The 12,322-nt window shown below is 40.5% G+C and overlaps 1 protein-coding gene across 5 annotated transcripts in view; it reads left to right on the top strand.

Annotated features, from left to right (window-relative positions):
• The window catches only part of KIF1B (kinesin family member 1B), a 157,447-nt gene that overhangs the window by 130,356 nt on the left and 14,769 nt on the right, over positions 1–12,322 (top strand). For all 5 annotated transcript variants that reach the window (XM_021716015.1, XM_021716016.1, XM_008064949.2 and 2 more), the window contains 4 exons: positions 3,334–3,439; positions 9,009–9,123; positions 10,102–10,235; positions 11,428–11,489. In XM_021716015.1, the coding sequence (XP_021571690.1) occupies positions 3,334–3,439; positions 9,009–9,123; positions 10,102–10,235; positions 11,428–11,489 (417 nt within the window). The remainder of the gene's footprint in view (positions 1–3,333; positions 3,440–9,008; positions 9,124–10,101; positions 10,236–11,427; positions 11,490–12,322) is intronic.

Here is a 12,322-nt window from a genome sequence, read left to right as displayed (position 1 = left end):
CATCATCTGAGGACGAAGCCAGGCTGTTGAGAGATTTTGTTGTTACTGTTGTTGATGAATTGGGGGTCTCACTCTGTCACCCACGCTGGAGTGCAGTGGGACAATCATAGCTCACAGCAGCCTCAACCTTCTGGGCTTAGGTGAGCCTTCCGCCTTAATCTCCTGAGTAGCTGAGACCACAGGCACACACCACCACACTCAGCTGATTTTTTTAAATTTTTTTGTTGAGATGAGGTCTCACTGTGTTGCCTCGGCTGGTCCTGAATTCCTGGGCTCAAGCAGTCCTCCTGCGTCAGCCTCCCAAAGTGCTGGGATTACAGGCATGAGCCACCAGATCTTTTTTTTTTTTTGAGACAGAGTCTCATTCTGTTATCCAGGCTAAGTGCAGTGGCACAGTCATAGTCCCTAGCCTCAAGCAATTCTTTCTCCTAAGCCTCCCAAAACACTGGGATTACAGGTGTGAGCCACTGTACCCAGTTAGACATGTTATTCTTTCTGCTGCATAGGAAATGTATGGAACGCTATGCTGGAGAATACAGACTAAGGGAGGATACAGAGACCTTGAGTTTGAAACCAAGCATTCTTGTTTCTCAGCTCCTTCCTTAGTGATGTGTTATTCATCCAGCTGTTATTTTGCTCAGTTGCCATGGTTCTGTGCTAGAGTCTGTGGGAGGGCATAAAAGAAGTCCCTGCTTATTATAGCTTGCAGTTTAGTTGGGGAGACAACATATATATGTGCAAAATGGTTGGTGAATAAATACCAAAATGAAGACAAGAGAAAAGACCTGTGCTAAGAGAGTTAACAAGAAAAACAACCAGGAGGGCCGAACAGATTCAAGAGAATTTAGAGGGGCTTGGTTTTTTGTTTTCCAGACATAATCATTTTGAGTAAGAGAATCAGGAATTTGTCTAATATGCAAATGTCTAGAAATCTATGGCTTGAGTGGGGAATTAAGACATATTGGCTAAATAGTGCAAGTTCAGAATGAACATCTAAGGCAGTGATCTGGTACTTTTGTTGCCATGGACCTCTTTGGCAGTGGTGAAGCCTCAGAATTATGCTTCTAAATGTAAAAAATACTCACAAAACAAAGGCAACTGATAATATTGAAATACAATTATTAAAATATTAAACTCTGCTTTATTGATGCTTTAGGTAACAAGATCTAGCTGTGGTTCTGATTACCATAATTTCAAAGTGGTGATGAATGAAAAATATATTTTACATTATAGAGTGATATGGAAACATCTGTATAGCTTCCCACATTGACTCATTTGAAAATAGAATCAGCCGGGCTTGGTGGCTCCGCCTGTAAATTCCGTGCCTTGGGAGGCTGAGGTGAGTGGATTGCCTGAGCCCGCGGGTTCGAGACCCGCCTGGGCACTTGGCGAGACCTCTTCTCTACAAAAAATCAGCCGGGCGTGGTAGTGCATGCCTGTAGTTCCAGCTACTTGGAAGGCTGAGGCGGAAGGATCACCGGAGCCCAGCAGATCGAGGCTGCTGTGGCCGGGAGCGGCCACTGCACTCCAGTCTGGGCAACGGAGTGAGACTCCAACACAAAAAAAAAAAAAGAAAGAAAGAAAATAGAGTCATAGGATTTGAGCACAGTGGTTCACCCCTGTAATCTCAGCACTTTGGGAGGCCAAGGTGGGAGGATTGCTTGAGCCCAGGAGTTTGAGACTAGCCTGGCCAACATAGCAAGATCTTGTCTCTACAACACATCAAAAAATTAGCTAGGCTTGGTGGCATGTACCTATGGTCTTATTTACTCTGGAGACTAAAGCAGAAGGATCGCCTGAGCTCAGGAGGTCAAGGCTACTATGAGCCATGAATGTGCTACTGCACTCCAGCCCTCCAACCTGGGCAATAGAGTGAGACCCTGACTCAAAAAACAAAAAAAATTTTTTTGAAATTATGGTAATTAGAACCACAAAAAAGGAAAAAAAAGAAAACGTGTAGGTTCTACTGGGAACAGAGACACAGGCACTGCTAATTTCCTGTGGTTTATTACCTTCCTTATAATTGAAGGAAATTCCAATTTTTAGTTAAAAGTTTGTGGAAATAAAGATGTTATTTTTTTCTCTATCCAAACTCACAGATCTCCTGAATTTTATCCACAAACCTTTGTGTCTCCATGGATCAGTTTAAGAACCCTTAGAAGGGAGATTATACTCTCTCCTATGGGGCAGTGGTTTCCAAGCTTTTTCAAAATTATGTTTTATATAGGACACTAATATCCAAACAGAAGAGATGATTTCTGATCCTAAAAAGTGGGGGTGGGGGGAGGGGGGAGATGCAGAGGCCATAGATACTAAGGCTTCCCTGAAGAACCCTATGATTTATTTATTTATTCTACTTAAAAAAAACTTTTCTGTAGTACTTACCATGTGCCAGGTGCTTTTCTTTTCTTTTTTTTTTTTTTGAGTCAGAGTCTCACTCTTGCCCAGCCTGGAATACAGTAACACGCTTATGGCCACCTCAACCTACTGGGCTTAGGCTATCCTTCTGCTTCAGCCTCCCAAGTATCTGGAACTGTAGGCGCGCATCACCACGCCCAGCTAATTTTTTGATTTATTGTAGAGATGAGGTCTCACCGAGTTGCCCAGGCTGGTCTCAAACCTGTGGGCTCAGGCAATCCTCTTGCTTCTGCCTACCAAAGTGCTGGGATTACAAACGTGAGCCACTGCACCCAGCTTAGGTGCTTTTCTGAATGCTGGTTTATTTAATCCTCACAACAATTATATAAAGGCAAATATTCTCACTTGACAGACGAGGGGCTGAGGCTCAGAGAGGTTGAGACTTATGCCCAAAACCTTGCAGCTAACCAGAGTTGGAACCCACGCAGCCCAGCTCTAGAGACCATACCCTTAACCTCTGTGCAATGCTGCAGCCCCTAGTGTTCATATGAAAATAGAGTCATAGGATTTGAGCAAGAAAGTGGTATAATAAAGTCAGTGGCTTAAGAAGTTTATATTAGGTGAGTGTAGGATGGATGTGAGCATCAAGACGGCCAGTTAAATGTCTATTGCAGGTTCCAGATCAGAGAAGAAGTAGCCTTTGTGAGCAGGGCAGTGATACTGGAATAATAAAAGTTGGGATGAAATAAAAGTTGGGGTGAATATGAGAAACTCTTGGAACTAAGAATCAGTAAAGTGGACTCAGTGTGAGTCAGTGTGGGAAGTAAAGGGGAGATGGACTGTGGAGGGTCCCTTGGGTAACCAGATGATGCTTTCAGCTACTGAAGTAGCACAGAGATTTAAAAGTCTGTTTTTGATGTAATGAATTAATGTTTTATTTTAAAACATGCTCGTATTCTGGTTTCTTTCTTTTAGGCCGGATTAGGAATAAGCCTGAGGTGGATGAAGCTGCAGTTGATGCCATCCTCTCCCTCAATATTATTTCTGCCAAGAACCTGAAGTCTTCCCACAACTCTAGCAGGTGGGCACCCTAAAGAGTGTGATGAGTCACCCCTGTGGGGTTGATTGGTACACCATTAGATTCCTTGTTTATTAATGATTCCTGGTTCAGACAAAGAAATGAATTCCCTTCTCCCTGCTTACTCTGAGAATCCCTATTTTCTCCCCTGCCCACCCTGCTCTCCAAAAAGAAAGAATTGAAGATATTTGCATGTAATCAGTTACCTTTAGAGAATGAAATGATCTATCCCATGAGGCCTCTGAGTACATGTAACACAGTGACAAAGAAAAATCAGAAAAAGAAAACTCAGCATGCAACCCAAAGGTTAAAAGTACAAATTAGATATTGGTAAGACTACTATGTAGTGCTTGCTGTGGAGAAAGGCTTCTCACTCCTCAGTATCACGGAAACGTGCTGTCCAAGATGAATTGAAGCTTCCTGTGTTTAATCTTCGCTGCTGTATAGTATAGGCTAAATTATGCTTAGTATTTACTTTTTGTTTTCATTTAAGCATAAAAGTGGTGCATAATATGAACTCTTGTGACCAAGATGGGCTGCTATAAAAAATAGATTTTATTTTGTTTTTAATTTTAAATGTTTCTCTTAAAATTTCCTTTTATAATCAGGTGGTGACAGACAATGCATAGAATAGGTAGCCACTCTACTTTGCCATGGTAGACTGAAACTAAATCAGCTGGGAAAGGAGTTACCTCACCCAGGAAAGGAGTTCTGTCACTGTCTTAGAGACTCCATCTCTTTATATCGGAAGGGCTGGGACACAGAAGTGGCTGCCTGTTCTCATATGGGCTGAAAACGCAGCTTTCATGCTACAGACTTCCTGTGCTTCAGTCTGTTCATGTCTGTGTTGAGAAGAGGGAAAGAAAGGATAAGACACTAGGCAAAAACAGAATGAAAAGTTTGGCCAGGATTAATTTCTTTCTGTTGCTTTCTTGTATTACAGGTTTGTATAAGAAAGAGAAAAAAGAAACAAGCTTCTGTTTCTGTCAGGGGCTGTGGAGAGAGAGAGAGAAGGAGTGTGAAGGGCATGTCAGGGAGGAGGAGTGTCAGAGATAAAGAGGGTACTTTGACTGTCCCTGGCAAAATCATGAACATTACTCTCCCTGAAGTCAGCAGTACTCTGCACGGCTTCCTCTCTTCTGCCAGTGTTCAGCTGGCTTCACCAGCACATTCCTTTTACAATTTCTTAAATTTCCCTAGGGTACTTAGGAAAATACACAGGGAAAGATGGTCTTTGGTTGAAATGCTGGTTGTGCTAAGTTTGCCTGCATTCAAGTAACCTTGAAAAACCCTTTGATTCATGCCCAGTACCAGGTCAAGTGCTGTAGGAAATGAATTTGGTTTTGTTAGAGGCAACTTGTCTTGTATGACAGAAGCTTAGAGTTAGTTAAACAAAAAAATTGGCTCAAGTCAAGAATAATACAAAGACATACACCTTAAACATTTCTGTTTTAATTTAAGCTATATAAATGTACTTTTTTTTTTGAGCAAGAGTCTCACACAGGCTGGAGTGTGGTGGCACGCTCATGACCACCGCAGCCTCGACTTACTGGGCTCAGTTGATCCTTCTGGCTTAGCCTTCCAAGTAGCTAGAACTACAGTCACTATGCCCGGCTAAGTTTTTGATTTATTGTAGAGATGAGGTCTTGCCATGTTGCCCAGGATGCTCTCAAACCCATGGGTTCAGGCAGTTCTCTCGCCTCTGCCTCCCAAAGTGCTAGGATTAAAGGCATGAGCCACTGCCCGGCTATAAATGTACATTAATTTGCCAAGTTCTTGCTGTAGGGCCAAGGTCTTTTCTTTAATTATAAGGTCATTTATTGGAATTTTGATTGTCTTTCTTATAAAACCACACAGAATTAATCATCTGAGATTTTCAGTTTGGTGGAATAAGAACTAGAAACCTGTGAAGAAGATCTAAGTTCAGAATGCTTTAAAGTTTTTATCATTTATTAACATTTTATCATTTTCATCTTTTTTGATTTTTTTAATTTTTAATTTTTTTGTATTATTTATTTATTTTATTTTAAAGATGTGGGATACAATTCAGGATTAAGCATATAAGTGGTCATTGTATAGGTAATGTTTGGACCTCCCTTTGGTCCCTACTTTGACTGGTTTGAGATCAGATACCCTTATTAATGTTATGTGCCCCACCCCTCTTCCCCTAGCAGTTTCCAGCTACTGCCAATCCCTTTCTTATAGTATTATGGTAAATGGTCAGAGTCCACTTATGAGTGAGAACATGTGGTACTCAGTTTTTTGTTTCTGTGATAAATCACTGAGTATTATAGATTCTAAATCCATCCAAGTTGCTGCAAAGTCCATAATTTTGTTCTTCTTTGTGGCTGTATAATAGTCCATCGTGTATATATGCCACATTTTAAAAAAAATCCAATCCAGTTTCGATGGGCGGCAGGGTTGATTCCATGTTTTTGCTATTGTAAGTAGTGCTGCAGTAAACATGTGTGTGCAGCTATCTTTTTTGTAGAGTGATTAAGTTCCTCTGGGTATCTTCCCAGAAGGGAGATTGCTGGGTCGTATTTTCCTCTTCCTTTTCATTTACCTCATCCAAATTTAATTTAACAACTGATTTTAAACAACTCGCTGTTATAAGATCTTTTGAAAATATTCAACGTGGTTATCACAGAAACAAAAATTATTTTATCTTCATATTTCATTGATTTGCCTAATATTTAACTGAAGTAGATAATTATAAGTATAGCTGGCATAAACGATTTGGGACCAGATACTACTGACATTTGATAAGCATGCAACTTAATGCTTCGTGGTAAATTGTGTGGGCTATGAGACATCTTTATAGTTTAGAATGCTTAAGGAGAAATGGACATTAGTCTTTATGTTTTAGGGATATGGTTAATATGGTAAGTTGCAAAATGGAGATCAGGTTAAGAGCACTTTTGTTCTGTTTGTCTAAGACTTAATGTTTAAAGTTGAACTTATAGGTCTCCATTTGGGTGTATTATATGTATCTTAGAGGGCTTTTCTAACATATTGATAGTGGATATAATTGACAAGGACCATTATTTCTTTTCTTTCCAGTCCTACATTTATGTTAATGAATTGTCTTGGTTTTTCCTTTAACTCCACAGCAACTTCCTACTACGTCCAATACTAAATCACCACCAAAAGCTCTATTAATGGTGGTGTCCTCCACCTTCTCTTCTATGGCCAGCATTTTCCTTAATTAAAGTCTCAGGAGAGAGACCCATGTCATTGAAAACCCTCTTTATCCACTTGAATTTACTTTGCTTATCAGCAAATTTGCCTTTTATATTTATTTTTTTCTTTACTGCTTTTCTCTTTCTTTTGTTATTTTGCTGCACTAACAAAAGCCTTTTCTATGTTTTTGCAGGCTCTTTCTTGATAAGGATATTCCTAGGTATTTTCTGTTTGCTTTTTTGCACATAAAGATTCTAGTTTATTAGAATGCTTTATGTCTTATGTTGCTTTGACTGCTGTTTTAATTTAGTGGGCTTTTTTTTAACTCCCATATAAACCTAAGCTGTGCCTGGGATAGAGCAAGACCATATTCTGCACCCTAAGACACTTCTCCTTTGTGCTCTAGATTTTTCTGGTATGTGTACAATTTTGCATATAGCTCATAAGTGATTTTTAGAGTTCCAAATTATTTTCTCATTTTATTTACAAAAATCTCCATATTATTCTTATGTACCTTCAAGTTTTCCTCTTCTACATTTCAGAGTAAAATATTTTTCCCTCATTTCATATAGAATCTCAAGCTTTGTCTTCTCTTCTTTTGTCCTCTTGCCATGCAAAGCTTGAAGAGTTTGTTGCTCTGTAAAACCTGAGTCTGTTGCAGCCTTGTAAAACCACTTGCTTTCTTCTGTGTTTGGTGCTTTGCAGTACTAGTACTAGAGATCAGTTTGGCTATTTGCATAGCTGAGTCTGTAAGTAATATTTTGTGAAGAAACTGACCTGGGCAACAGAGAGAGACCCCATCTCTACAAAAAATAAAAATAAATTGGCTGGGCATGGTGGTGTGCACCTGTAGTCCCAGCTACTCTGGAGGCTGAGGCAGGAGGATTGCTTGAGCCATGGGGTTTGAGGCTATAGCAGGTTATGATCATACCACTGCATTCCAGCCTGGATGGCAGAGTAAGATCCTGTCTCTAAAAAAAAAAAAAGAGAGAAAGAAAACCTTTTTTTCCCTAATACTGAAGGTTTTAATGGAGTCAGAATTTCCATTATGTTAACCAGGTTTCTGCCAGTGAGATTTTCTCTTTAGGTTAAATGAAAACTTAGCCTGAAAACAGAAATGTGAAGAGGCTTTCTTAGAGACGTTCAAAACATGTGCCTCAGTTGGAAGAGTCAGTGTCATAAAATCTCGGTGGTAGCCCTGGAAGGTGCTACGTTAAGATTCAGAACTTGGCTGGGCATGGTGGCTCAACCTGTACTTGGAAGACTGAGGTAGAAAGGTCACCTGAGCCCAGCAGGTTAAGGCTGTGGTGGCCGTGAGCTTGCCACTGCACTTCAGCCTGGGCGACAGAGTGCAACTCTAACTCAAAAAAAAAAAAAAAAAATTAATCTCAAGAATCCATTAAATTGAACTACTGGTTATTATTTAAATGAAAGATTGATTTTCAAATGGCTTTTTTTGGAAACTAACAGTGGTCATTTACTGACTCTAGCGTTAAAAAATTATTCTCTTTTATTAAAACATCAGCTAAGAGTAATTTTTTTTTTTTTTTGAGTCGGAGTCTCTTTCTATCGCCCAGGCTGGAATGCAGTGGCTTGCTCACGGCCACTGCAGCCTTGACCTGCTGGGCTCAGGTGATCCTTCCACCTTAGCCTTCCAAGTCGCTGGAGCTACAGGCGTGTGCCACCATGCCTAGCTAATTTTTGTTTATTGTAGAGACGAGGTCTAGCCATGTTGCCCAGGCTGGTCACAAACCCTTGAGCTCAGGCAATCCTCTCTATTCTGCCACCCAAAGTGCTGGGAATTATAGATGTGAGCCACCATGCCCAGCCGAAGAATAACTTCTTATTCTTTTATTTAAAACAAGGCTCTTTATACTTCAGTTATTCCTCCCTGTTTCTACCATTAATCCTCCAAAATATATTTGTGACATTTGTAGGCCTGGCCGCACAGCTTGAGTGATGTTTAGGTCTCTTGTAATGTGAAGTCTGAAGCTTACAAATTGCCGAGCATTTGCTTTCTGTTCTCATCATCAACTGACAGGATAGCTTACTTAGTTTTTCTTTCTTCTTTCAGGCTCTCTTCCTATTCACTTACGCTTTTCATCTTAATCCCTTTAATTGACCTCATTATTGCTATTATGTTTATAAGGCAGAGGCAGGTTTGTTTAAAAAAAATTAGCACAACTAAGTGCTTCTTCTTAATGAATGGAGGGAGAAGATGGGGATCTGCCTTTTCCTCCTAGGAGATAAGGGTTCCCTCTATTACTAGCTTTTCATAAACTGAGAGTGTTGGCGTGGGTAGGATTCTTTAGGCCCGCTGACAGTACTCCCTAGCCTAAGGTAACTGCAGCTTCTTCTGAATGACTCCCTCTTGTCTGTCTGACCTTAGGACCTTCTACCGCTTTGAGGCTGTGTGGGACAGCTCTCTGCACAACTCCCTTCTTCTGAACCGAGTGACACCTTATGGAGAAAAGATCTACATGACTTTGTCGGCCTACTTGGAGGTGAGGAGATTCAGAGCTTTTGTGGCTGCAGCCAGCCAGCCCTGAGTAGTGGGTAGTTACAGCAGAAAATGGTCAGCAGAGAGTCACCTTGTTTTGTCCTCTCTTCTTCCTCCATTTCCTTAAGTTATTTATTTTATTATACTTTACTGACTCTTCTTTTTTTTTTGAGTCGAACTCTCACAGTCACCCAGGCTGGAGTGCAGTGCACACGCATGGCCACCGCAGCCTCAACCTGCTGAGCGCAAGCGATCCTTCCACCTCAGCCTTCCAAGTAGCTGGAACTATAGGCATGTGCCACCATGCCCAGCTAATGTCTTGATTTATTGTAGAGATGAGGTCTCGCCATGTTGCCCAGGCTGGTCTCAAACCCTTGAGCTCAGGCAGTCCTCTCACCTCTGCCTCCCAAAGTTCTGGGATTACAGGTGTGAGCCACCATGTCTTGTGCTGACTCTTATCATATTAGGTTCTGTTTCTGGACTCTACTTAGTTAAAAAGTCATGTGGTTTTTATTGTAGCTTCAGCTTTAGTAGGTTAATCACCCGTCTTTTAAGGATGTATGATTTTTAAGAAAACTTCACCTCTTTTTTTTATAGTTGTGGACAGAGCCTAGTTCTGGTTAACAGTCCAGACCCTGAAACTAACCAGTTATCTAGGCTCAAATCCCTGTGCTACCCCCTACTTCCTGAATATCTTTGGACAAGCTCTCTGTGCCTCAGTTTCCTCATCCATTAGATGGGTGGATGAGGAATAACTAGATGGGGTAATAACTGCATTTGCCACAGAGAAAAATAAATTCATCTATAAGGAATATCCCTACTTTTACACATATTATCTGTTGAGTTGCTGTTGAAATAAGTGGTGGAGCTAAAGTCCTCCAGTTCCCATATCTGGTACTAGCTTCCCAGATATGTGTACAGACTCTAGTCACAGGTACTACTCTGCCTGCAGTTAATCGGTGCTCTCTCTGTCTGTTTTCAGCTGGATCATTGCATCCAGCCAGCTGTCATCACCAAGGATGTATGCATGGTCTTCTATTCTCGAGATGCCAAAATCTCGCCACCACGCTCTCTGCGTAGCCTCTTTGGCAGTGGCTACTCAAAGTCACCAGACTCGTAAGTTTTTGAGACAAGTTAGTTTCCAGTGTGTTGTCCAGTACAGTGGAATCAGCAGGCCTTAGTTCTCTCCAGTTTACTTTTTTACAGTTGGTTTGCAATTTATAAACCATTTTGGTAACTGACTCCTGGAGTGCAGTGACTTGCACGTTGATACTTAATGAAATGTTGATGGACAGACAAGTTAGTGAAGGAAAGAAGGAATATTACAATGTGAACACTTACAAAACAATTTTGCAAGAACTAAATGTTCTTTTAAATGTCGTTATTTCTAACAGATTACATTAGCATTTCATTTTCTTTTTAAGATTTATTAATGTTATTTAAGGTGTATAAAAATGTATCAAGAGGGCAACCTCCTCAGGTCCCCTCCCACTGTGGGAGCTTTTCTGTCCTCTCAATAAATCTTGCAAAAAAAATTTATCAAGAATAACACAGTAGCCGGGCTTGGTGGCTCAGCCTGTAATCCCGCACCTTTGGGAGGCTGAGGTGAGTGGATTGCCTGAGCCTGCGGGTTCGAGACCCGCCTGGGCAGCGAGACCTCATCTCTACAATAAATCAAAAATCAGCTGGGCGTGGTAGCACGCGCCTGTAATTCCAGCTACTCGGAAGGCTGAGGCGGAAGGATCGCCGGAGCCCAGCAGGTCAAGGCTGCGGTGGCCGGGAGCAGCCACTGTACTCGAATCTGGGCGACAGAGTGAGACTCCAACTCAAAAAAAAAAAGAATAACACAGTTAATACCCGTGCATTACCACCCAGCTTAAAAAAGAAAATAAGTGTCACTAATACAGTAGAAGATTTTGTGCTTCTTTTTACTTACAATCCCCAGGATTGTTTATCATTTCATTCTAGTCAGACTTTTTTCCCTCATATCTTCTCTTTTATGTTAAGAAAGAATAAATGTTTGGTTTTCATATTTGTATTATAAATTTTCTAGTTTATCATATGATTGTATTCACCCTATTGAAATAACAGTGTTTAAAAGACTGAGATGAAAGAAAGCTCCTTCTAGGAGAGGATATGCTGCTTAAGTTCAAATTAGGAAGAGAACAGTGACTAGGAAAAAACGTCTGTAATTGTATTTGAGGGTGGGTTGCAGTTTCTAAAGAAGAAACAGTATTTAAGTAGAATTGAGGTTTTCCTGTTTTTGTGCTGTAAGAGATTAAGCAATTGCTTTATTTTCTTCTAATAGCAACCGAGTCACTGGTATTTATGAACTCAGCTTATGCAAAATGGCAGACACAGGTAGTCCAGGTAAGTTCCTATGGGTCAGAGAAGTACTGAATATCTTTGCATGTGTTTCAAGAATATTACATTTAAAAAATTGGAGAGTCTACCCATACAGGATAGATATGAAATATTTTAGAAACCATGTATATTTTATAAGCCAGTTTGGTGATGGTGGTGGTGGTAGGAGTTACCTTTTTCACACTTGCAACATTGATTTATGATATGCAGTAACTTGTAGTAAACAAAATATTGCTGGACTACAAAATATTGTCAAAAAATTTCAATGAATTAGAACGAATTTGGCTTACAAAACTTTATAAACGGCCGAGCTTGGTAGCTCAGCCTGTAATCCCGCACTTTGGGAGGCCGAGGTGAGTGAATTGCCTGAGCCCCCGGGTTCGAGACCCACCTGGGAAACTTGGCGAGACCTCATCTCTACAATAAATCAAAAAAATTAGCCAAGTGTGGTAGCGCACGCCTGTAGTACCAGCTACTTGGAAGGCTGAGGCGGAAGGATCACTGGAGCCCAGCAGGTTGAGGCTGCGGTGGCCAGGAATGGCCACTGTACTCCAGTCTGAGCGACAGACAGAGTGAGATGCCAACTCAAAAAACAAAAAACAAAAAAAAAAAGCTTTATAAACATTTCCCTCCCTATATTAGCCCAAATATGACTTGGCAATATAACTTTACAGATTCTTTCAAACTAGAATTTAAATCTCCTGTGCTCTAGAAAGACAAATGATTAAGCTAGATTTGTTCTGTTTCTTTTTTGATGTACATATATATATATATATATATATATATATGTATATTTATTTATTTATTTTTTTTTTTTTTTGAGTTGGAGTCTCATTCCG

This window comes from Carlito syrichta, unplaced genomic scaffold (genome assembly GCF_000164805.1).
Source record: "Carlito syrichta isolate Samal-C Ts95f unplaced genomic scaffold, Tarsius_syrichta-2.0.1 Scaffold308112, whole genome shotgun sequence".
Lineage (NCBI taxonomy): Eukaryota > Metazoa > Chordata > Mammalia > Primates > Tarsiidae > Carlito > Carlito syrichta.
The sequence above is the reverse complement of the archived record's forward strand: the minus strand, read 5'-3'. Positions and strand labels throughout refer to the sequence as shown.